Source organism: Pezoporus flaviventris, unplaced genomic scaffold (assembly GCF_033815535.1).
Source record: "Pezoporus flaviventris isolate CSIRO_AGI_PZ_B2104156 unplaced genomic scaffold, CSIRO_AGI_Pfla_v1 ptg000254l, whole genome shotgun sequence".
Taxonomy (NCBI): Eukaryota; Metazoa; Chordata; class Aves; order Psittaciformes; family Psittacidae; genus Pezoporus; species Pezoporus flaviventris.
In genome coordinates this window covers 280964-304121 of record NW_026892801.1, presented here as the reverse complement: position 1 = coordinate 304121, position 23158 = coordinate 280964, and the positions used below count along the sequence as shown (strand labels likewise).

General features: G+C 60.3%; 3 protein-coding genes across 4 annotated transcripts; 1 reads left to right on the top strand and 2 right to left on the bottom strand.

The window, feature by feature from the left end:
- The first annotated feature begins 687 nt into the window (after positions 1 to 687).
- CD164L2 (CD164 molecule like 2) lies at positions 688 to 4846 on the top strand. 2 transcript variants are annotated; one of them, XM_061442865.1, is made up of 6 exons: positions 688 to 807; positions 2127 to 2231; positions 2589 to 2666; positions 2813 to 2881; positions 3480 to 3645; positions 4730 to 4846. In XM_061442865.1, exons 1-6 carry the CDS (start codon positions 735 to 737, stop codon positions 4734 to 4736), a joined length of 498 nt encoding a protein of 165 aa, XP_061298849.1. In that variant the 5' UTR covers positions 688 to 734; the 3' UTR covers positions 4737 to 4846. The 2 variants fall into 2 exon arrangements, with proteins under 2 accessions (XP_061298849.1, XP_061298848.1); XM_061442864.1 differs by lacking the exon at positions 4730 to 4846 and adding an exon at positions 4013 to 4639.
- A 1052-nt stretch (positions 4847 to 5898) lies between these two features.
- On the bottom strand, positions 5899 to 11018 carry SYTL1 (synaptotagmin like 1). The gene is made up of 14 exons (XM_061442857.1): positions 10756 to 11018; positions 10345 to 10493; positions 8771 to 8864; positions 8513 to 8549; positions 8196 to 8289; positions 7986 to 8080; positions 7707 to 7808; positions 7256 to 7422; positions 7075 to 7177; positions 6834 to 6995; positions 6661 to 6739; positions 6491 to 6590; positions 6204 to 6409; positions 5899 to 6135 (listed from the first exon to the last, which is right to left on the bottom strand). The coding sequence occupies exons 1-14, from the start codon at positions 10968 to 10970 to the stop codon at positions 5996 to 5998; spliced, it is 1743 nt and encodes a 580-aa protein (XP_061298841.1). The 5' UTR covers positions 10971 to 11018; the 3' UTR covers positions 5899 to 5995.
- A 3869-nt stretch (positions 11019 to 14887) lies between these two features.
- On the bottom strand, positions 14888 to 19644 carry TMEM222 (transmembrane protein 222). The gene is made up of 6 exons (XM_061442860.1): positions 19396 to 19644; positions 18384 to 18468; positions 17772 to 17803; positions 16934 to 17030; positions 16713 to 16843; positions 14888 to 16178 (listed from the first exon to the last, which is right to left on the bottom strand). Exons 1-6 carry the CDS (start codon positions 19509 to 19511, stop codon positions 16091 to 16093), a joined length of 549 nt encoding a protein of 182 aa, XP_061298844.1. The 5' UTR covers positions 19512 to 19644; the 3' UTR covers positions 14888 to 16090.
- Positions 19645 to 23158: the final 3514 nt, after the last annotated feature.

The window sequence follows — 23158 nt, the reverse complement described above, 5'->3', positions numbered from 1 at the left end:
CAGTGCATGCAGTGTGCAGGCAGTGTGCAGTGCGCAGGGTGTGCAGTGCACAGGCAGTGTGCAGGGCATGCAGTGAGTGCAGTGTGCAGGGTGTGCAGTGCGCAGGGTGTGCAGTGCGCAGGGCGTGCAGTGCACAGGCAGTGTGCAGGGCATGCAGTGAGTGCAGTGTGCAGGGTGTGCAGTGCGCAGGGTGTGCAGAAACAGGCAGTGTGCAGGGCATGCAGTGAGTGCAGTGAACACAGCACAGTGCACAGGCAGTGTGCAGGGCATGCAGTGAGTGCAGTGAGCACAGCGCAGTGCACAGGCAGTGTGCAGGGCATGCAGTGAGTGCAGTGCACAGGCAGTGAGCAGTGTGTGTAGGGCACACACCACGTGCGGTGAGGGCAGTGCGCGCACAGTGAGCAGTGTGTGCAGTGCATCCAGTGCAGTGCGTGCACTGCGCGCCCAGGGTGCAGCCCCCCCGGGACAGGGGCTTCCCCACGGTCACTGCGGCGCGCACACGACGGGACGATGATGGGAGGACAGCGGGGGATAACGGGGGGAGGCACGGCCGGAGCTCCCCTCGCCGTGCCCGGGCCTCCCGGGGCGGAGCGGGGCGGGACCAGGAGGGACGGGGCCGCCCCTTCCCGCACCCCCCCTCTCCCCTCCCGCGGGGCCGCCTCCCGCGGGCGCGCATCTTCCCGCGGCTCCGCTCCGCTCTCCCTGCGCTCCGCACCCGGCACCTCCCGCTGGCCATGGCCTCGCCGTTGCGCTGCGCGCTGCTGTGCGCGCTGCTATGGGCGCAGCGCCCAGCGCCCTCCCGCGCAGGTACGGCCGGGGCGGCGGGGGTGAGCGGGAGGAGTTGGCAGCTTTGGGACAGATGAACTTTTTGGGGGGGTCTTTTTTGCTCCCCTCGCTCCTCAACCCCGCGGGACCTCCCCCCATCCGCCATGGGGAGCCCCCTTCCAGCGGTTGGTTCCGGGTTTGAGGAGAGGGAACTCGGGGAACTGGAACCCCCACAGGGCTTGGAGGGGTCCCCCCAGTGAGGGACAAGCGGGGTGCGGGGGGTGGGGGTTCGTGGCTGTGGGCAGGTTGAGAGCCAGCACCCTCCTGCTCCGGGTGCGGGTAACTCTGGGTGGGAATTGTCTTTGACACCCCCCCCCCGGCTCCATCCTCCCGCTGCTCGGGGGGGGCATTTCCACCGTGACGTGTCCCAGCGCACCCCCGGGCCGGGGCTGCCCTCGCCTGCCCCCGTTTCGTTCCCCTCCCTCCCCACACCTGAGGGCAGGAGCGGGAGCTGCCAGCGCTGGGCTCCAACGTCTGCTCCTGCGCCTGCCACGATAAAAATAACTTCAATCCCAAACCTGCCTGAAACCCGCGTGAACAAAGTCCCACTTCCCCATTGGCTCCCGGCAATGCTGAGGGGGGGACACCCGCGCTGTGCCCCCCACCATGCATTGTGTCCGCAGCATCCCACTCCATGCCTTGTGCCACCAGTGACCCCCTTTGCTTTGGGAGAAGGCAAAGGCTTCTATCAGTGGGCATGGCCCTACCGGCTGGGGGGGGGGGGGGGGCCTGGACCTGTGCACCCCAAAGGAGTGGTGTGGTGGGAAACTCACTGCATGGAGGGGATGGGGGGAAGCGAGAACAAGGTTGGGATGGTCCCAGTGTGGCAAAAGACCCCTTGGGACAGGGTGCGAGCCCTGGGCGGGGGGGATCATGTCCAGGGTGGGGATGGACCTCAGCTGACTCCAGGATGGTGCCAGCACAGGCGTGGGATGCAGCGAGGTGCAGGCAGGGCCCGGGCACAGCTCCCCACTGCAGCCTCCCTGTGACAGCGCTGTAAATTAATGATGAGCACAAGGCAGGGCACCTCAGAGCACCCAAGTGACTCATGGCTGGGGCGATGGGGTGAGCCCTGCGTGGCCCTGGGTGCTGTGGGGTGCATGGTACTCCCTCTGTAGAGGTGCTCCAGATGCACCTTCATCCTGGGATGAGTTTCATGGGGTTGATGCTGTGAGAGGTGTCCTCATCCCTCCGGCTGCACCCTAAGGAGTCTTCCTTCATGGAGCAGAGGGTCCAGCCCCATCCCGGCTGAGGGGGGACGGGTGCTGGCCCTGCCTCACCCCTTCCCCTGGCCTTGGCAGGAGGGTGCAGCGAGCTGGAGCTCTGTGAGACCTGCACGGGCAGCCCCAGCTCACACAACAGCACCGACTGCGTCTGGGTGCGCTGTGCGACCCCCGAGGAGCCAGGTGAGGGGCTTGGGTTGGGGCTGGGGCACTGAGGGGCTCCCCCAGCCCCTGCTGCTGGGCTGGGCCGCGCTGCTTCCCATGGTCAATGTTCATCTCCTCTGACCCATCCTGTGGGAGCAGGGGATCCAGCGGCTATGCTGGGCTTGGGACAGCTCTGGGACCCCTCCCTGGAGATGTGAGTGGAGCAGCACCAAGTGATGGAGATGGGGGAAAAGAGCTGTTTACAAAGCCGTTCTATGGGGCTTTTCCCTATGGGAGGTGACTCCCAGATGGGTGCCCACCCCTGGGAATGTGCTCTCCTCATCCCAAACCCTCACTGGGGGGTTCCTTAGGAAAACCCTGCTCCTCTTCCCGCAGAGAAGGGGAGCTGCGTGCGGAGAGGGGGGGCCGTGAGGGAAACCTGTGTGCTCTACAACACCAGCACCCAGTGCCGAGGTAACCCCAGCAGCACCCCCAGACCCAGCAGCACCCTGCTGCTGGGGGTGCCAGGGCTGTGGGGATGAGATCCCACCCTGGCACAAGGAAATGGGATGTAGCGATACCCCGTGACATCCTTTTCCCTCTGCTCCATTCTCCGGCAGCGCTGAAGTCCCATACTGAAGAGCCTCCACGGTCCCATGGCAAGGAGCCAACAACGACACATGCACCGAGTGAGTGGGTCTGGGGTGCTGGGCTGGGCTGGGGGGTCCGGGTGCCCCAGGGGACAGTGGGATGGGACAAGCTGCTTCCCTCCATGTATGAGCAGAGCCGCCCTTGGAGCTGCATCCACGGAGCTTCAAGGTACCAGCACTGCCCCCATGTCACAGCACTGTCCCTGCGCCCCCCTCTGCCCTAAGCAATGCTGCAGCGGTGGCAGGATGCGGCCAGGGGTGTCATACCCTGCAGCCCACCAGGAACCAGCCCTGCTGGGAAGACACACGTCTGGAGCAGGGGCTGGGCATGGAGCAGGAGCCTCTTCCAGGAAATGGGAACTGGAGAGCACTGGGCTCATTACAGCCGGTAACCGAAGCCCGGAGCCCTCTGAATTATTGATCCCACCGGGCTCCTTTTGCCGCTGGCTCCTCTCCCGTGTGCTGCTCCAGCATTGGAAGGGGCTGAGCCTGTCCCTGCGCCCACGTGCTGGGACCATCCCTCCCCATGGAGCCACTGGGGTCCAGATGGACCCCGAATCCCCTCTCCTTGGCAGGAGCATGGGTACCCATGGATGCCAACAGCACCCATAACCCCCCCATCCCTGATGTCCATTAGGGACCACCAGCACCAGCGCCCCATTGACGGGCAGCCCCGAGTTCCACCCTCCTGGCTTCGACACGGCTAGCTTCATCGGTGGCATTGTGCTGGTGCTCAGCATCCAGGCTGTGGTCTTCTTCATCATTAAGTTCATCAAGTCCAAGGACAGCACCTACCAAACACTGTAAGGCCCTCGGGGATGGAGGGGGGATCCCACATGGTCCAAAGTGGGGGTCAGCTGGGGGGGTCTGTGGCCGTGTCCTCAGTGGTGTCTCCTGTGGCTGTTTGTGTCCATCCCCATTGTGTTGGGGGAGGGGGGGGGGGGATTTTGGGGGTTGAGGGGCTCCATCCTCCCTTGCCTGTCCCCTCCATGGTGTCCTCAGTTTGTTGCTGCCTGGCCACATCCTGCCTCTGAGCCCCATAGGGAGTGCGGGGACCCTGGCTGAGCCAAGGTGGGGGGCTCACCCCTGTGCCATGGGGCTCACTGTGTCTAATGTCTAACAGTGGGGGGGGGGGCCGTGCCCCATCTCTCTTTCCTTTCACGCTGCCAGAGAGGACAACCAGTAGGTCCTGGGTGCTGGTGGCAATGGGGACCTGCACCCGCAGAGCTTCACCCTTCCCTCACCCCTACCTGTGGGGAAGCCGGGGGGTGTCGTGGTCCCTCTCCTGGTGTGCATGGGGGGTGTTTCCCAACTCGTTTGCTGTTTTCCTGGGAGTTGTTAGTGCAGGAAGGAAAAGGGGGTCCCCCCCTTGTCCCCCCCATATGGAGCGCCTGGATGGAGCCAGTGCCCGGACCCTTGGCACATCTGTGTCCCCTCCCCACCCTGGGCATCCCCTGCCCCATTGCCTCCCCTCAGCCGTGGGGCTCACCCCAGAGGGGTCTTGCTGTGTGCTTTTGCTGTGCCTCTATCTTGCTGTGGGGTGTTTGGGGGGTCCCCCCGTGTCTGTGTGCTGTCTGGGGGGGTGCGTGCTGTGTGCTGTGGGGTGACACCTGTAGCTAGGGCTGCCCCAATTAAACTCTGTGAGGTGGCGTCTGTCTCATGTCCGGGGGGTGTAGCCGGGGGGGGGGTACAGTAAGTGCCCCCATCGCTCCTCTTCGGTGCAGGACCAGCCCTTCCCCATGGCTTTGCCACCGCACTTTGGTACCCTCCCTTCATCCCACTCCCTGGGGGGGCTGCAAAGGGATGGACCCTGGCCCCGCATCCCCCCCCCCCCCGGCAAATCCACCCGGGCCCTTTCTGCTGCCTGCTCTTTGTCCACTGCACCAGGATCTGAGGCCATCGGGCTGGGGAGGTGCTGCCCTCGTCCTCCATGGGGCAGGCAGAGAAGAGGCCGGTGCATTGCTGCCTGCATCCCTGCCTGCTGCCTGCATCCCTGCCTGCTGCCTGCATCCTTGCCTGCTGCCTGCATCCCTGCTGCTGCAGGACTGTCCCCGTCCACAGGCACAGGGCCCCACAGGGCTCCACATCACAACTATGCAACTGGCTCTGCCCTGGGAGGCACCAGGGTGGGACTTATCACCCAGTGGGTGCTCCAGGCTTGTCGGTAGGGGGGTGCAGCCAGGCACAGGGGCTCCATCCAGCCCTAAATCCAAGCCCTGGGGGCATCAGAGGGCGTACGGCCATGGCTGGCAGCAGGGGGACTCTGGCACAGAGGGGACAGAGACCCAATAAAGGATTTTCCTCCTATTCCTGGTGTCCGTGTCCTTGTCACCCATTGTCACCCCCAGAGCCCGAGCAGTGGGTGCCAAACCTGTACCTGCACTGGGGACATTGGAGGGTGCCTCCGCTGCATGTGCTGCCCCAGCGTGTCCCCTGCACGTCACCATGGAGCGAGTCCTTCCCTTCAGGACCACGGGTCACAGCCCCATGTCCAGCTCCTGTGCTCCCCGCTGGTCCCACCGGCCACTTCCATCCCTGTCCCTGTCCCCTGGGACCCTTCCCAGGGCTCACCATGCCCAGGGGGATGCAGTGGGGGTACGGGGGTGCTGCCCGGCCCTTCACCCCGCCCAGAAGCTGGGACATGCCCCGGGTGCCACCGCTTCCCCTTCCCCTCGCTCCTGTTTCACAACCGGCCCTTTGCCACCCGTGCCGCTGGGGCGCAGGATGCGGTGAGGCCGGACCCAGGCCCGGCCGTGGGGAAGCGGAGCCCCATGGAAGGGACGGACCCGCCCGGTGCGAACCGGCCCCGGTGGGAAGCAATCCGGGAGGGAACGGGGCAGCCCGGTGCGGGGTCTCCCCACAAGGAACGGGGCAGCTCAGCGCAGGACACCGCCTCTCCCGGTGCTCAGCACCATTCCGTGGGGAACACACGGGGCAGTGGTGGAGGGGACAGCCCCGCAGCGGCAGCAGTGGGGCGCGGAGGAGGTGTCCCCAGCCCCACACTGGAGGGAGAAGTGAGGGTCCGGTTCGCACTGCAATAAAGAGCCACCACATGAGCCCTCCGGTGCCACTTCATTGCTGCTATGGGGCACAGAGCCCAGCCCCGCAGTGATGCTCTGGGCTCAGCTCTGCCCCCCACCGTGGGGCCGGAGGCTATGCCCTGGGGACAAGGTTGGTCCGGAGGGGTAGGAGAGCTTCGACCCATTGCCCGGGCTGCTGCAGCAGACGGCCCCACACCCCCCGCTCCTCCGCTGTGGAGTCCATCCAGCCCACGGGTAGCCCATAGCTGCTCCCTATGGAGAGATCACCGTGTCACCCCCTGTCACAGCACGGCGGGCACCCACAGCTATTCCCTGCTCACCGGTGCCCAGGCTGAGCCGGATGCCACCAAGCTGGCGCTTGGCAAAGGCTTCATGGTGCCAAAGGGTGAACTCGGCGCACGCCTCGGCCAGGTCCTTGGCTTGGAAGCCATCGTACACCATGGTGTGGTTAAAGAGCGGGTTGAGGCTCCGCTTCACCACCCGCGTCTTCTGCCGGCTCGCCTTGGAGTCATCTGGCAGCACATAGCTGGGGTGACAGCAGGGTGAGGGACACACACACCCCACCAGCACCTAGAGGTGCCCCTCAAGGGCGCCTTCATCCCCTTACCACTGCACAAAGGCATCCACGGTGCCGCCCTGCAGGGGGACGAGGCTCTGAGCATCCTTCACCCAGATGTGCAGCTCACCTGTGGGTGGCAGCCCCCTGCCTACGGGCGAGAGGGGTCAGGGATCCCCCGCCGGTCCTGACTGCCCCAAGCACCCATGGGCCCCTCTCACCTTCCAAGCCGGCAGGGATGAACTTCAGTGCCAAGTTGAGGCTGCCCCGGCTGGCGAGGCCATCCGAGGAGACGGGCGTCTGGGGAGGATGGGGCTGTTATGGGGCGCTGTGGATGGGGGTGCTGGGCTGGGTCTGGGTCTGGGGGTGCTGGACTGAGGGTCTGGGGGCTCACCCGTGGCTGGAGGCTGAACCACTCGGGGCCGGTGTTGTCCCAGTCCCAGGTGCCCAAAGCGATTTCCACCTCTCCCAGGAAGAGGTTCCTGCCCAGGCTGTCGTGGTGCCACACCGAGAGGTTCAGGGTCCGGCCCTGCAGGTCCCTCTTCTCCAGCTTGTACTGGTGCGGGGACACACAGGCAGGGTGAGGTCACCCCCTGCAGCCATGCACCCCCCCCGAAACCAGGGACACCCCAAACCTTGAGGGTCTCATTGAAGATGGGGTCCAAGCTCCTCTTGCGCACCGTGGTCTTGCGCTTGCTGCGGTTGGACTTGTCCGGCAGCAGGTACGTCTTGATGTACCTGGAGCCAAGGGACGAGGTGAGGATGCACCAGGTCCCCCCCGCGGGCATCCCTGCTGGGGGCTGCTGCAGCACTCACGGGTCCGACCGCTGCTTCTTGGCCTCGGCCAGCTCCCGGCACCGCAGCACATGGACCTGCAGCTCCGTCCTGGCCGGGTCGTAGCGCAGGGAGAACTGGACACAGCCCCTCACGGGCACCCTGCCCAGCTCACCCTCGCTGTACAGGCTCATCAGGCTGCTGCTGAGCTGCGGGGGACAGGGCGAGGGGGCTGGAGAGGTGACTCCCCCCATACCCATACCCATACCTATACCCATATACATGCACATACCCACACCCACACCCATGCACATACCCATACACATGCACATACGCATGCACATACCCATACATATGCACATATGCATGCACATACCCATGCACATACCCATGCACATGCACATGCACACACCCATACCCATACCCATACACATGCACATGCACATAGCCATACCCATACCCATACAGACACACCACCCCTCCAGCCCCATACCGTCGAGGAGCTGAGGCTGGACACGGAAGAGCTGGTGCTCAGGAGGCTGCTTCGGGGAGCGTGGCCGTTCTGTGGGGACACCGTCAGGGGGGTCCCCAGCCCCTGGCAATGCAAAACAAAGAGGGGTGAGGGCCCCCCCCTGCAGTCCATCCTCAGTCTGGGCTCCTGAAGGCACCCAGCACCCGTGCCATGCTGACTTTGCACCCCCAGACAGTCTCCTCAGCCCCATAGAGACCTATATAGTCCCATAAACACCCAGCCCAAGTCCCACCATCCCACCTCCCCAGCATCAAGGCCACAGCGTGCAGAGTGGGGCTCCTCCTCATCTTCCTCTGTGCTGGATGTGCCCAAGGGTCTCCCATTGACTGTGTCACCTGCAAGGGAATGGGGTGGATTGGAGCTCCCCCATGGATAGGAGAGGGGGTCCCCTCTTTTGGCAAGAGGAAGTGATGATGTGGGGCTGGGAGGGGCTGCCCCCATCACAGGTACCTGGCTGGGCTGGGATGTGCTGCTCCCGCAGGGGGCTGTCTCCCTGCTGCAGCGGCCCTGGGGTCCCCTCCAGAGCTGGGGCTGTGGGGCTGGGCTGCGGGATGGCACAGACATGGTGACAATGGGCACACCTCTCCCCACCTTGCTCCCCTCTGGGTCTCTGAGGACATCACATGAGGGACATCCCATGGGACACCCCAAAGGCAGCTCCCTCCTGAGTGACGCTGCAGCCCCAGGGCTATGGCACCAGGCTGACCCAGGCACTGACCGAGCCCATCACCAGGGCATCAGGTACCCCCTGCCCCCCAGCCACCAACCTGGGGCGCTGCTGCTGCCTGCACCTCTGTAAGGGGCCTGTGAGGAAAGGCCATCATTAGCGTCTCTCATTAAGGCATGAGGCTAAAGAGCTCCCCCCCCATCCCCACATCCCCAGAGACACCCCCCCTCACGTGGAGGGCAGACAGACACCGGGACAGCGGACAGACACCAGAGCCACCCCCTTCACTGTGGGCTCTGCTCCTACCTCCAGATCCCCCCAGGCACCCCACGGTACCCATAGGAGCTCCCATTCTCACCTCTCCTCCGGCTCCCCCCCACTATCATCATCCTCCTTCTCCTCCACCAGTGGCTCAGCAATGGCCTCCAGGCTGGGGCCGTGCTCCGGTTCCCCTGCTCCAGGTGACATCGGGGACCTCAGAGGGATGGACACGGCCCCAGTGTTCCCCCATCCTGTCCCATCGCACCCCACCTCATCCCATCCCACCCCATCCCATCCCATCCCATCTCATCCCACCTCATCCCATCCCACCCCATCCCATCCCATCCCATCTCATCCCATCTCATCCCACCTCATCCCATCCCACCCCATCCCATCCCATCCCATCTCATCCCATCTCATCCCATCCCATCCCATCCCATCCCATCTCATTCCACCTCATCCCATCCCATCCCATCCCACCCCATCCCATCCCATCCCATCCCACCCCATCCCATCCTATCCCATCCCATCCCATCTCATCCCACCTCATCCCATCCCACCCCATCCCATCCCATCCCATCTCATCCCATCCCATCCCATCCCATCCCATCCCATCCCATCCCATCCCATCTCATTCCACCTCATCCCATCCCATCCCATCCCACCCCATCCCATCCCATCCCACCCCATCCCATCCTATCCCATCCCATCCCATCTCATCCCACCTCATCCCATCCCACCCCATCCCATCCCATCCCATCTCATCCCACCCCATCCCATCCCATCCCATCCCATCCCATCCCATCTCATCCCATCCCACCCCATCCCATCCCACCCTATCCCATCCCATCTCATCCCATCCCACTCCATGTCATCCATCTCATCCCATCCAGCCCCATCCCACCCCATCCCATCCCATCCCTTCCCATCCCATCTCATCCCATCCCACTCCATCTCACCCATCTCATCCCATCCAGCCCCATCCCATCCCATCTCATCCCATCCCACCCAATCCCATCCCATCCCACCCTATCTCATCCCATCCCATCTCACCCCATCCCATACTGCCCCATCCCGTCCCATCCCATCCCACCCCATCCCATCCTATCCCACTCCATCTCACCCATCCCACCCCATCCCATCCCATCTCATCCCATCCCACCTCATCTCACCCCATCTCATCCCATCACACTCCATCTCACCCATCCCATCCCGTCCCATCTCATCCCATCCCATCCCACCCAATCCCATCCCATCCCATCCCATCCCATCTCATCCCATCCCACCCAATCCCACCCAATCCCATCCCATCCCACCCTATCTCATCCCATCCCACTCCATCTCACCCATCTCATCCCATCCTGCCCCATCCCATCCCATCCCATTCCACCCTAACTCATCCCATCCCATCTCACCCCATCCCATCCCATTCCACCCCATCCCATTCCACCCCATCCCATCCTATCCCATCCCATCCCACCCAATCCCATCCCATCTCACCCCATCCCATCCCATCCCATTCCACCCCATCCCATCCTATCTCATCCCATCCCACCCAATCCCATCCCATCTCACCCCATCCCATCCCATTCCACCCCATCCCATCCTATCTCATCCCATCCCATCCCACCCAATCCCATCCCATCTCATCCCATCCCATCCATCACTGACCTTGGGGCCGCCTCCTGCGCCGGATGGAGGCATGGACGAGGTCAGAGCCCAGGTGATGGTGCCGGTGGCGCTGGGCACGGGCATCACAGAACCAGTCCCCAGTGAGGGTCCACAACTGTGACAGGTCTGACACCGACCTGCGGAGCTCACTGCTGGCAGAGGCAGCGTTGGGCCCCCCCCACTGCTGCCATGGACCCCATCCCCACCATCCTCACCATCCCCACCATCCCCATCCCCATGCCCACCATCCCCATCCCCACCATCCCCCTCACCTGATGGAGCCCCCAGGGCTGGTCCAGGGTTGGGGCCCCCAATAGCATCACCCGATGGGATCAATGGGTGCCTCCTTCTCCAGCCTGGCTGCTCCTGGGGTGTCCCCAAGGGTGACACAGGCAGGGAACCCCCCCTCACCTGATGCGCCCCTCCTCGCGCTGGCGCAGCACCCAGTCCCGCCGCAGCACCTCGGCGATGGCGCAGCGCTCCTCCTCCGTTAGGAAGCTCAGGTCCAGCAGCAGCTCAGCACCCAGCTCCATGGTGGGGATGGGGGCACCCCGGGGTGCTGGCCTGGGTGGGTGCTGGGATGTGGGGCACTCAGTGCACTTGGCATGCACCAGCGATGCCAACATCTGGAGAGAGACCTTGGGGATGCTTTGGGGTGGGAACCATCCTGACCCTCTGCAGAGAGATGGGGAGAACCTGGCATGAACACACTCACATTGCGCCCCAAAACACCCCCAGCTGGGACAAACGGAGAGTGCCAAGAGCAGGAGCAATCCCATGGGAAAGCTCAGGGAGCTCCTCCTGCTGCCAGGCCCCGTGCCAGGATCTGCCCATGTTTGCCAAGGGTGTTTGCTCCGGCCCTGCTGCTTTCCCACGGGTCCCCTCGGACGCCACAACGGGTAAAGGGCGCTGGGGCCGAACCAGGCTGAGACCGGACTCAGCTCGTGACAGCTCTCGGGGTGTCGGGTGCCAGGGGGGTCGTGCATCACCCCACTGCTGCCCTTCCTGTCCCCAGCGCTGGGGAAGTGCTGCCCAATGAGGGCAGGATATTGCAGCAGCGGTGGGGCAGGATCAGTCCTGCCTCCCCCCTCCCCCCCCCCACTCAACAGCTCCTTGGGGACCCTGCAAGCACCCACTGTCACCATGGGGCTTGGACACCAGCGGCCCCAGCCCTATAGAGGGTCCTGTCCCAGCCCCACGGCTGCCCTTACTAAGCCCTGTGGGTCCCCAGCCCCATGGGTGCGCCTCCCCCAGCCCTGGGGAGCGGGACTGGCGTGTCTGCACAGGGACAGGTAGAGAACCCCCAGACCCTCCCCGCGGCCTTCCCACCCCAGCCCGTATCTCCCAAGGAGCACCCCCACGTGCCTGTCCACCAAGACGCCCCAATCCCACCCCACCCCATCTCATTGCGCTGCCAAGGACACCCCAATCCCCCTCCCCACATCCCTGTGTGCCCCCCGGGACCCCCTTCCCCATCCCGGTGTGCCCACAGTACCCGTCGCCCCTTCCAGGAGCACCGCCCCATGTCCCTACCCACACCCTGCACCCAGCACTGGGGGGGTCGGACACACGCATACACACACACACACAGACACGCACACATACAGACACACACACACACATACAGACACACACACACATACACACACACACACATACAGACACACACACAGACACAGACACACATACACACACACACACACATACAGACACACACACACATACAGACACACACAGAGACACACACACACAGAGACACACACACACATACACGCACACATACAGACACACACACATACAGACACACAGAAACACACACACATACACGCACACATACAGACACACACACACATACAGACACACATACAGACACACACACAGACACACACACACATACACGCACACATACAGACACACACACATACAGACACACATACAGACACACGCATATATACACACGCATATATACACACACGCATATATACACACACGCATATATACACACACGCATATATACACACACGCATATATACACACACGCGCGCGCACACACACACACACGCACATACATACACACACACACATACACACATACACACACACACGTTACCGGTGTCACTGGGACGATGCCGCCGCCGGTCTCCGGTCACCGGCCCCGCTCTGGGGGTGCTCCCCCCCCGGAACTGAGCGGCACCAGCAGTGGGTGCAGGCGGCAGGGTGCTGCATCCGGCCCCCCCGCACCAGTCCAACCAGTCCAACCTCCCCGTGAGCCGCGGGGGGAGGGGGGACCGTCCTGCTTTGCAATAGCGAGCTGCGATGGGGGGGATGGACCATGGAGGGATCCAATGCAGCCCCCCCACAGGCAGGGTGAGAGGAGACAGACCCCCAACTACCCCCCCCCCCCCCCCCGCCATGGTGCACTGGGCTGCACTGGGCTGGAATGAGCTGAACTGGGCTGGAATGGGCTGGCCCATGGGTACCCCCCAGCCCCACATCTCCTATCCCATGGGTACCCCCAGCCCCTCTCTCTGTGCTAAAGCAGCCCCAGCCCACAGGAGCGGGGGGGTGGTCAGGCAGCACCATCGCATGTGGAGGGCACAAGGCTCCCTCGCACTGATCTGGTTCCCTGCAGCACATTGGGATGGATCCCGCGTCCCGGCCTCCTCCCTGGCTCCCAGCAGTGTCCTCCCAGTCTGGGCTGTAGGAGAGGGAATGAGGAGCAGGATCTCGTGTCCCAGGCCCCGGGCACAACCGGGTGCTGAGTGTGACTATCCCAGCTGCTTCCGTGTAACCCGCAGCGTGGTTCGGATGCAGGGAGGGGCTGAGCAGGATTGGATCCAGGTGGTGGCTGTGACATGGCTGCTCCATTCCACGCCTGAGCCTTATCCACAACCCCATTCCCGGCTGCTCTTCCCACTCCGCACAGCTTTGGCTTCTGGCCATGGGTCGGAACAGAAACGCGGCTGCAGCAGCAGCAATCAGTGCAGTGCTCCAAGGCCCAGCTCCCGCACTCCCAGGCCAGGCAGGGGTATCCTGCTGGGAGCAGGGAACACAGGGCTGGATCTGCACATCCCGCCTGGCTCCTGCTCCTGTGCTGGCAGGGAACAGAACAGGGAGGCCAGTGCAGAGCCCCTGCACTGTGGCACTTGGGCCCCTCCTGTCCCCAGACTCCATTCCTTGGGGCAGGAGAGGAATGGGAAAGGGGGAACATCAACCCTGCTCCTGGCTGAGTGCTGGGAGGAGGAAGAGTCTTGAAGCACTTGGAGACATCACAGAAACGAGTTTATTCCCCACCCCGGATGCTGAAAGCACAGAAGCAGTTTCAATATTGACAGAGGGATCCAGCGCCCCGCAGGCAGCAGGAGAACAGAGGAGGAGGGAATGACTGGAGGGCAACCACAAGGCCAGAGCTCTGCCCAACAGCCACGGGCAGAGAGGAGGGACAGCGGGAAGCTTTAACGTGGCTTGTGCAGGGGGGGCACTGCAAGGAGGCAGTGGTGAGATGAGGGGAGCTGCACGGAGAAGATGCTCCTCATCCACCTCCCGCACCAGAGGAAGCGGCACACTCCCCACACAGTCACAGCGACAGGAAGAACCCAACCAGCCCAAGCGCTTTGTGGTACCCCAGCTCTGGGCTTTGGTGTTCCCTTTGGATGCCATTCCTTCCATCTCTGCTGCTGGAAGCAGGATGGCTGCAGAGCCAGGACATGGGTGAAGCGCTGCCCTCCTCCCCAGCAGCCTCCATCCTGCTCCGAGCCCATCTGCTGCTGCTCGAGGAGTCTCCAATGGAACCCAGCTCTGGTTCAAGCATGAGGAGGCAAAGGAGGAGGTGGGGAATGGCACTGAATGCAGCTTTGGGAATGCCAGGAGCCGGGAATGTGGCTGCAGCCCCGGTCTCAGCTCCAGGTCTCAGCTTTGGCAACGCTCGCATTGATACCACACTGACCCCACGTGTGAGACACTGAGACTCGAGGTTATTGCTATGGTGTAAGAGGCTCCAGCCCTGGGGCCAGGGGCTCTGAGCACATCCTTGGCAGGTCACTGAGGAATCAGACTCACATCAAGAGCAGAGGCAAAGGACCAATCCCTCCTGTTCAACTGGCTCGTCCTGGGGTGCTTTACCAGAGCGAGGCAGGGGAGCTGGGAGACACCTCCAGACACCACCCTTTCATCACAAGGTTCTCTTTGATCAAGAGCTTGGCTTCCTCATCAGCGCTAGGCCCAGTGCCCTCAGGCTTGCTCTCCACACAGGCTTGGCATGACTGCACAGAGCAGGCACCAACCTCTGCTTCAGCTCCAGGTCCATGCAGTGAGGTCTGTGCATCTTCACCCACTCCACAACAGGGAGCACCAGGTGACACAGCGGGATGCTGAGGAGAAGGGGGTATGTGAAGGTGACTGAGAAAAAGGAGGAAATGCAGGGATGGAGCAGTCAAAGAGGGGTTCCCATCCCTCCCACAGGGCTGGAGGAGTTGGGAAAGCTGTTTTCTTCTCTCTGCATTCTGGGGGCCCTGCTCAACTGCACATCACCCTTTAGCCACACGTCTGTAACAGGCTGCCTGGCTCAGAGCCCCCAAAAAGCAGCATCTGAGGCCAGAACTTCTCCATAGGAGACCTGGAGCTATACCCCTACTACCTGTCCTGTCCCATCCAGGGCTTCAAAGGGCCATCAGCCCCTTGATGCTGCCAGAGCAGCATCTCTCACATCAAAGCCAGTCCTGCAAAGCACTTCACAGCTTGTGCACCACCCTGGAACCAGTCACAAGGAACCCAGGGCCCCAGTTTAATGCTGCAAAACCCAACCAGAACATGGGTATCTTCCAATCCCTTCACCTCTTCCGTTAAGCTCTGATGGCCCCAGGTCTCAGGATGCTTTCAAACCCCCTACCCTGAGCCTCCCAGAGACATGTACCTGCTGCTCCAGCCGCCTCTGCAGGTTCAGTAATGCTGCAACACACAAAGGGCAGGGGAGCAAAGGGAAGGAAAGTGGCTGGTGAGCAGTGTAATGACAACCTGAGCTGCCCCGAGCACAGGGAGAAGCAGGGATGCTCTGTGTTCTCTGGCACAAGCTAAAAGGGACTCAGCAGGAGGCTCCCAGCTCTGCAAGAGGCCATTGGAAGCCTGCAGCCTGCCCTGCACCGTACCAAGCTGGTGGATGGACTTTGCTGCCTTCCTGAGCTCCCCAGCAGGACGAGATGAACTGGCCCTGCCACAGAGTGCTCCTCAGAGGAGCATCACCACCTTCCTGTCACCAGTGGGGTGCTGCAGCACCACACGTCCCCAGGAGGAACCCCACACCTCCACCTGTAAATGTGCAACAGGGAGACAACAGCTCCTTGGTGCAGACTGAGGAAGCATCTGATGACCTCTGCTCAGAGGAAGCAACCAGAGAGAACCTTACAAGGGGCATCTTGTGCTCCTGAACCAGGAGGCAGGGTTTGCCTTGTGGCTGTACGTGGTGATGAAAGGAAGGTGCCCACACATCCCTCCCCTCTCCTGGCTGCGTCCCTACCTACCAGACTGCAGCAAGAGAGAGAGCAGGCGGCTGCGGAAGCCCTGCCGCTGGGAGATGCCACCAACAGAACAAAAACAGGAGGAAAAAGAAGCTTCAAGAGGAGCTGTTTACAACAGAGTGGAGCTGCCACCTTCCCTGGAAAACTCCTCCCAGAGTGCCAGGCCTCCACCTCTCTGCATTGGTCAGTCTCTTCCTTTGGGTGCCCATGGAATGGGGAGTTCAGAGCTGCCATCACCGCAAATGAAGAGTGAGAACCACGGTCACAATCACCCCCAAGAAGAGGACAAAGGGCAGCCAGGTCTTCACAAATCCCCCTATGCTGCAAAACAGGACAGAGGAGAAGTGTTTAAACATGGGAAATGAGCAGAGAAAGACAAAAGGGAGCTTCCAGCTTCAATTCAGGGCAGAGACCAGCACCTTTCAAACCTGTGGACAGGAGCAGGGACAGAAGAGCACCAAACATGAAGCCCTGTGACTGCTGCTGTATTTAACCAAGACAACAGGGAAGAGAAACCAGTAACCCTTGGAGAGAAACTATGCTGTGACCTTATGTTCTGACCTACCCCAGCCAAGGGACAACACAAGGGGAGGATCTGCTTTAGTGAGCATTTCCCAAATTCCAAGTGCCATAAATGAGCGGCAAGATACAGTATTTTGGGAGCAGCATCTGGTGCACTCCTGGTTCTTCTCCTAAGAACTGGCAGTGACAGCATCACCTACCAGCAACACCTCCACATGTTGTGGGGAGAGGTGGTTCTCCCTTCTCCCCAGGACAGGCTGATGCTTTACAGGGCCTGGAAGAAGGAAAGAAACAATTCCTGTGACTGCTGAATCAGGCTGCTCCTCCACTCACCTCACATACTTCCCATAGAGCAGGGAGAAGAAGCAGAGTTTCACCATGTTCCAGGAGGTGCTGTTATCGTATCTCATCAGGTTTAAGGCCAGAGCTACGTGAGAATGGCAGTTATCACAACAGAGGTTGTGCTGGAACACAGAAAGGGGCACAGCATTAGAAACCCCGTTCTTGAGACTTCCCTCCACAAACAGCCAGGACATCATCACTTAGAGCCGTACCATTCGGTGCTTGTACTCCTCTGAGGCATCGTGGACAGCCGTATCCCAGGCATTGGAACCGGTGGAGTATACTTTGCTGGGATCCAGTTTCCAGTACCTGGAAGTATGAGAACAGATCCCTTCACATCAGTGCTGCACCTTCACAACTTCCTGCTCTCCCCAGCAGGAAGATGCTCAATGAACTTAAGAGAAATCCACAGCCTCAAGAGTCATCAAATCCCAGCCTGGTCTGTATTGAAGGAACCTTAAAGGTCCTCCAGCCCCAACCCCTGCCACGGGCAGGGACCCCTTCCACTGGAGCAGCTTGCTCCAAGCCCCTGTGTCCAACCTGGCCTTGAGCACTGCCAGGGATGGGGCAGCCACAGCTTCTCTGGGCACCCTGTGCCAGCGCCTCAGCACCCTCACAGGGAAGAGCTTCTGCCTAAGAGCTCATCTCAGTCTCCCCTCGGGCAGGTTAAAGCCGTTCCCCTTGGCCTGTCCCTACATCCCTTGTCCCAAGCCCCTCTCCAGCTTTCCTGCAGCCCCTTCAGGCACTGGAGCTGCTCTGAGGTCTCCCCTTCAGGAGCCTTCTCTTCTCCAGGCTGCCCCAGCTCAGCTCTCTGTCTATCTCCTAGTCCTTGGAGCATCTTTGTAGCCGAGAAAACATTCAGATCTCTGGGGCGCAGACAAAGCTCTGGACTGCTTTCACATCCCAGCATAGGAAACCTTCTGGCTATTCAAAGTGTAAACCTGCTCTGACAGGCACACAAAACCCAGGTACCTCTTCACCTCCCCCCAAAGCCCATTAACTTCTGCAGGTTAGTTGGTTAGTTTGATGAGAACCAACAGCAGCACTTACTTCACTGGCTTCCCAAATGCCATGTTGTCTTCCTAGAAAAGAGGAAAACCGTCTCAAGAGGATAGAAGGCAGCACAAGATCCACGGCATGCCTCTTGCTGGAAGCCCATATCCCAGCCCACCACCACTTAGTGAGGAAGCTGCCACATTGCCTCAGCAGCCTCTCATTTGTGTGTCTGGATTTAGGTTTCAATTGCTTTCATACTCCTGGGCACAAGTATATTTATACTCTAGACATGGTGACACCACCTAGCTTTACAGTAGAAATGCTTTGTTCCCTAACTTTTCCTTGATTTCAACTGTTAATGCTTTGTTAAATGTCCCAAGTTATTCAGAGCATTAATTATCCCAAATTAAAACTCCCTTACTTTTAAAATCCACTGAACTATAACCTTACTGGTAAAGTCCACTGGACTACAAAGCAGCTTCGAGGATTAGCACATACCTGGTGCCAAGCAGCACGATTGTTACTACGGTGAGGAATTTGGAAGGTGGCTTCTACTCCTCACGTTACTGTAATTACACCAGTGAAGGTGAGGAGCTGCTCAAGCACAGCTTCTGCTTGAGCACCTGCATCCATCATTTACCCACTGAGCATCCATCACCTACTCACTGAGACAAAGTACGGCCCCGCGAAGTCCCGAATGACTCCAGTGGATGTGCAGATCCCCATGTGGCCGATGATTGGGAAGAGCCATCTGTGGAAGCAAGAACCAACCATCACCTGAGGTGTGTGCCCCCCGATCACACCGAGGGCATGCAGCTGGTGCCCAGAGCACACCCAGCCGCATGGCATGGCACAGACAGGCCCAGTTAACACATTATGTGTGGCTGAGAGCTCGAACAGCAAACCAGATGCAAGAGCCCCAGGCAGAAACCAGGGATCCTGGCTCCAGGGAGAGCATTCCCTCCCCTAAATGATCCCGTTGTTTCAGACTTTCTCCTCCCCACCTGTGCAAGAAGGCATGGCTGGATATAATACTGTTACAGCACTTCAGAGGGGACACTTCTCGCTTCTCCTAACTCTCCTCTCAACACTCTTTCAAGTCTCCAAGGATGCCAGGAAGTGCCAGAGGGAGAAAACAGAGCTCTTGTTGAGTATAACACTGACATTCCTGCTGCAAAACCGTATCAAGAAGAAGATGCCCCTATTCATCAGGGGATGAACCCACAGACACGATGCCATGTGAATGACAGCAGGACAGCTCTCTTCAGCAGTCCCAGCAGGGATAAAAGCTTTGGAAAAACAGACCAAGGTGGGAATCCTAAGCCACTGAAAAGAGGTAAAAACAAAGCTGGTTTGTGGCCGGATGGGAAACACCAACAGGGAAACTGCAGCTTCCCCCCCCCCCCGGTTTAACAGCACCATTCCCAACCCTGGCACCCACACACCACATCTCGTACCTGACTTCCCTCTCTGGCTCAGCCAACTCCATCACCTCACTGGCACCGGAGGGCAAGAGGCAGGGCAAACCCGAGCCTCTCGGTCCCAACGCCGCGGTTTACACCCGAGTCATCCCGCAGGAGGGAACCGGGAAGCTCCGCGAGGCGCCTCCTGACCCCTCACGAGTGCCGCGCTCAGACCGGCCCCAGCAGCCCCGCTCCCCGGTTACCCCCGCACTCACGTGAGGACGGGGATCGGGGTCCACACCACGCAGTACGGGAAGCGGCCGCGCTCCGCCTCCAGCCCGGCCCCGGCCCCGCCGCCGAACTGCTTCATCTTGGCCTCCGCTTCCGCCATCCCCGGGCGCGGCCCTGCCCGCCGCGGGCCGTCACTTCCTGGAGACCGCGCTCGCTGCGGGCACGGGCGGTAACCAGGAAGTGCGCGGCCCGGCCCGTGGGGGGCAGCACCGGGACCCCCCTGCCCCGCGGGGCGGCTCCGCGTGGCTCCTCCGTAGAGCCGAAGGGGACGAACCCGCTCAGAGGGGACCGCAGAGGGCAGGGAGAGGCGGGTTAGGAACGCAACCGTTGCTTTGGTGGCTGGGGTCAAACTGCGCAGGGAGAAGTGGGTTCACCCAGCAGGGACAACGTGCTGCGGGAGGGGGAAGAAGAGGGAGGACGGCCCCTGCTCCCATCGCGTCCTGCCGTGCGCTCCTTGGCTCCTGCCCTCTGCCCGGAGCCCTGGGGCTGCAGTGCCCAGCTCCGCCATGGCTGTGGAGTTCCCAGCGCCAAGCCCAGCGGTTCTGCTCACCCGCGCCTTGGCTGGTTCCCACACACGGCCGGGCTCTCCTCCCATGCAGCTCCTTCAGCCAAGAGTTCTGTTTTCCCGTACCTGCCTTTGCTCAATGATGAAACCAAGTCCACCCGTCCCCATTCATCAACGCACTCGCTGTTCTGAGGCTGCATTACATACCAGTGAAGCTTCCAGCTCGAAAGCCTCAAAGGGGATGCCCCTGTGGAGCTGGGAATGGCAGTAGGAAGGGCTGGCTGACAGGCCAGAGGTGGCCTGCACGCCCTCAATACACACTATGTCTGTTGTAGGAGTACTCAGGCTTCAACACAACTGGCTTAGTAAAGCACTGCAGATGACATTTCCTAACATCCCACTTTATTTCCTAGTGTAGCCCATGTTTTAGGACAGTGCTTCCAAGAGGGAAGGAGCTGCTGGGTGGAAGCAGAGCCATGAGTGCCCCAGGTCCAGCTGCAGCACGGGCATCATTGCAGCAGGACCTGTCACTGCATCAAGAATCGATCAAGAGCCTGAGATTGTGCTCCTGGAAACGGGAGCATGAGGGAACGCACAAACCAGTCCAGTTCCAAAGGAGAGAACGCTGAGGAAAGGCAGGCACTTGAGCACAAAGCCATGCCTGGTGCTTTGGCTCCTGATAGACACTTCCCATTGTGGCACTTGGGCTGGAAGATGCACACAGAAGTTGTTTGTATTTCAAGTGAACACTTTCTGTTCGGTGAGGAAAAATCCTTACATTGATTTGCTCGGGGCTAACATAAATATCAGAGACTGTTAAAAACCCATGAATGGGGCCAATGTTCACATCAGCTCATGTGGGCCTGGCACGGCCCTCAGATTAGGCAACGGATTTGCTCTTCCTGCTTGTGTTTCGGAGGCTGCTCAGCAGCCTATCACCAGGGAGCAGCTCCCTTGGCAAAGCCATGCAGCAAGGACAATGCCAACAGCCACAGCAGGACACGTCTCCCTGCAGTGCGGCCTCACTGCATGGGCAGGGGCAGTGCAGCTCATTCCCTCCTCAGCCAAGGGCAGGAAGGCAAAGGCAGCTGCTGGAGCACAGGGAGAACACTTCCTCAGGCTCGAATGACAGGAAATCATACAAATAGCAATAACACAAACCACTGCAGCACTCCTGTACTGCACAGCTTTGTTTGTCAGGCGAGCAGAAGGGCTCTCCATCCCTAGCATCGCACTGGCAGAAAAAAGGGGTGAGCTGTAGCTGCCAGCAGGGTCTTCCTAGTGACAACTGGGAAGCTGCCGCTGCTCTGTGCCTATTGATCGAAGCAGAATACAAAACACCTGAAGTCAGCAGGGAAAAATAGCTGCAGTTGGGAAAGGAACTGCGGGGGGGCTAGGGGGGTAGTGGTGGGGGAGTGGACACGACAGGGAGGGGAGAGCAGGTAAGAAGTTCTCCATGCATAAAATGAAAGGTCGGGCTTTTGATTGCAGCTCTCCTGCCTACCGCCAAGGCTGGATCGATGGAGGGAGCAGGAATGCTGCCATCATTGCCTCTGCAATCTCTCATGTGAGAAACAAAAGGTTTCACTCCCACTTCTGCCAGCAACTTGCCACCGTTGTCTGCCAGGACGCGGCTCTACCTCCTGTTGGGCCAGAGCATTCTCAGGACACAGAAAACGTTTGCCTGCTCAGTGCAGGTGCCAGCACACAGGAGTCTTTCTGAAGGGGAGTCCATCCACTCTGCCCAGACCAAGCACCCATGTGAGTCTGTGGAAGCACCATGGCTGGAGCTGGAGCTGAGCCTGCGGGGATGCAGTTACCTCCCCTTCCCACCCCAGCTCATCGCAGAGCCTGCAAATAGCAGGCACCCAGCCAGCTCCTGTTCAGAGAGCGGCTTCCTTGGGAACCTTCCCTGTTGTGACAGCTCAAACATTGCAGGGACTGCCAGAACCAAACCACTCAAGGAAGAGATCCCCTCCCCCTGCTGACATTGACAGCAGAGGCAGCAGCAGCACCACCGTACAGGAGCCTAGTGAGGATGTCACCACCGCGGCGTCCTTCCCCGTGCTGGAGGTGATGCTGGGGTGGGCTGCTGGTTTGTTGTTCCCTTCCTGTGGTCTGTGCCTGCTGCAATCTGACAGCCTCAAATTGCTCAGCAGGAACCAGGGAAGTCACTTGCAGCTGTGTTGATGGGGCTGCTCCTCAACAGGGTGAGAACAGTCACAAGCTCAGCCACCCACCCCAAAAGCATGCCCCTAAGCCATTGCACCCCCCAGCTCTAAGCTGCATGGCTTCGCTGCTTCCCTGGCACTTGAAAGCTGCATCTCCTCTCCCTCTCCAAGTGACACAGCCCATCCACAGTCAACTTCTCTGGTTAAAGGAAAAACCACCAGTTTCTCGGGGACAAAGTGGAAGAGCACAGAGAGCCAAATGCAGTTCACAAGGATTCCTTAGCTACCACATCCAGCTACAGGCCCGTCTTCTCTCTTTGCTGGCCCCAGAGGGGGTCCTGATTAGCCTCACCTCCTGTAGCAGCAAGGCCTGAATCAGCTCCAAGGAGAAGAACAGGCAGAGGCCTGAATTCCTCACTGCAGCAACAGCAGGCAGCTTCCCGACATCCTGCTCCCATTTTGCTCAGACAGGAACCATCTCGAGCCCTTTGCAGATGTGTTCCTGGCACTGGGCAGTGTTACATCAGAGAAAAGTGACCTCATCAGCACGGCTGGGCCTGCTCCTCTCCCCACATCCCAGCACATGTCCCTCCTCACCCTCCTCAACCCAATTCCTTTACCTAAATCACAACCAAAACTCATTTGCTGGGTCCTTCTACCCATTTCTACCCACAAATTAACCACTCGGCTTTCCCTTCCCCACTTCCTCTTTGTCCAACCATTCACTCCACGATCTGACCCAATTAGCTGATTGCCAATTCCAGCTGTGGATGCACATTGCTTTGTTAGAAGCAGAGCTGCCTTTTAAACCCATCATTTCATTCAGACAGGATTGGGAATGAAGAGGCCTCCAAAGACCTACAGCTGAAAGATGTCCAATGGGAATCTTTTAAAGAGAAGAGTTCCAGCGGATGCTGAAAATAGCAAAGTGAGTTTCAAACTCTTACTTATGTGGTGATTCAGGCCAGTGACCCACAGCCTAAGTCCCCAGGGCTCTGTTCCTCAGGGCATGAGGCTATTTGAGATGAGCTACAAGGCAAGATGGGACCATTTTCCCTCCTTGGCTCTTTG

Coding starts and splice junctions, on each gene's coding strand:
- CD164L2 (XM_061442864.1), top strand. CDS start 735: ATGGCCTCGCCGTTGCGCTGCGCGCTGCTGTGCGCGCTGCTATGGGCG. Junction 2,232..2,588: donor TGCGACCCCCGAGGAGCCAG/GTGAGGGGCTTG, acceptor CTCTTCCCGCAG/AGAAGGGGAGCTGCGTGCGG. Junction 2,667..2,812: donor CACCAGCACCCAGTGCCGAG/GTAACCCCAGCA, acceptor ATTCTCCGGCAG/CGCTGAAGTCCCATACTGAA.
- SYTL1 (XM_061442857.1), bottom strand. CDS start 10,970: ATGTTGGCATCGCTGGTGCATGCCAAGTGCACTGAGTGCCCCACATCC. Junction 8,290..8,512: donor AGGCAGCAGCAGCGCCCCAG/GTTGGTGGCTGG, acceptor GCCATCCCGCAG/CCCAGCCCCACAGCCCCAGC. Junction 6,740..6,833: donor GGTTCAGCCTCCAGCCACGG/GTGAGCCCCCAG, acceptor CATCCTCCCCAG/ACGCCCGTCTCCTCGGATGG.
- TMEM222 (XM_061442860.1), bottom strand. CDS start 19,511: ATGGCGGAAGCGGAGGCCAAGATGAAGCAGTTCGGCGGCGGGGCCGGG. Junction 17,804..18,383: donor CGGGGCCGTACTTTGTCTCA/GTGAGTAGGTGA, acceptor CCTCTTTTCTAG/GAAGACAACATGGCATTTGG. Junction 17,031..17,771: donor GCATTTGGGAAGCCAGTGAA/GTAAGTGCTGCT, acceptor TCATACTTCCAG/GTACTGGAAACTGGATCCCA.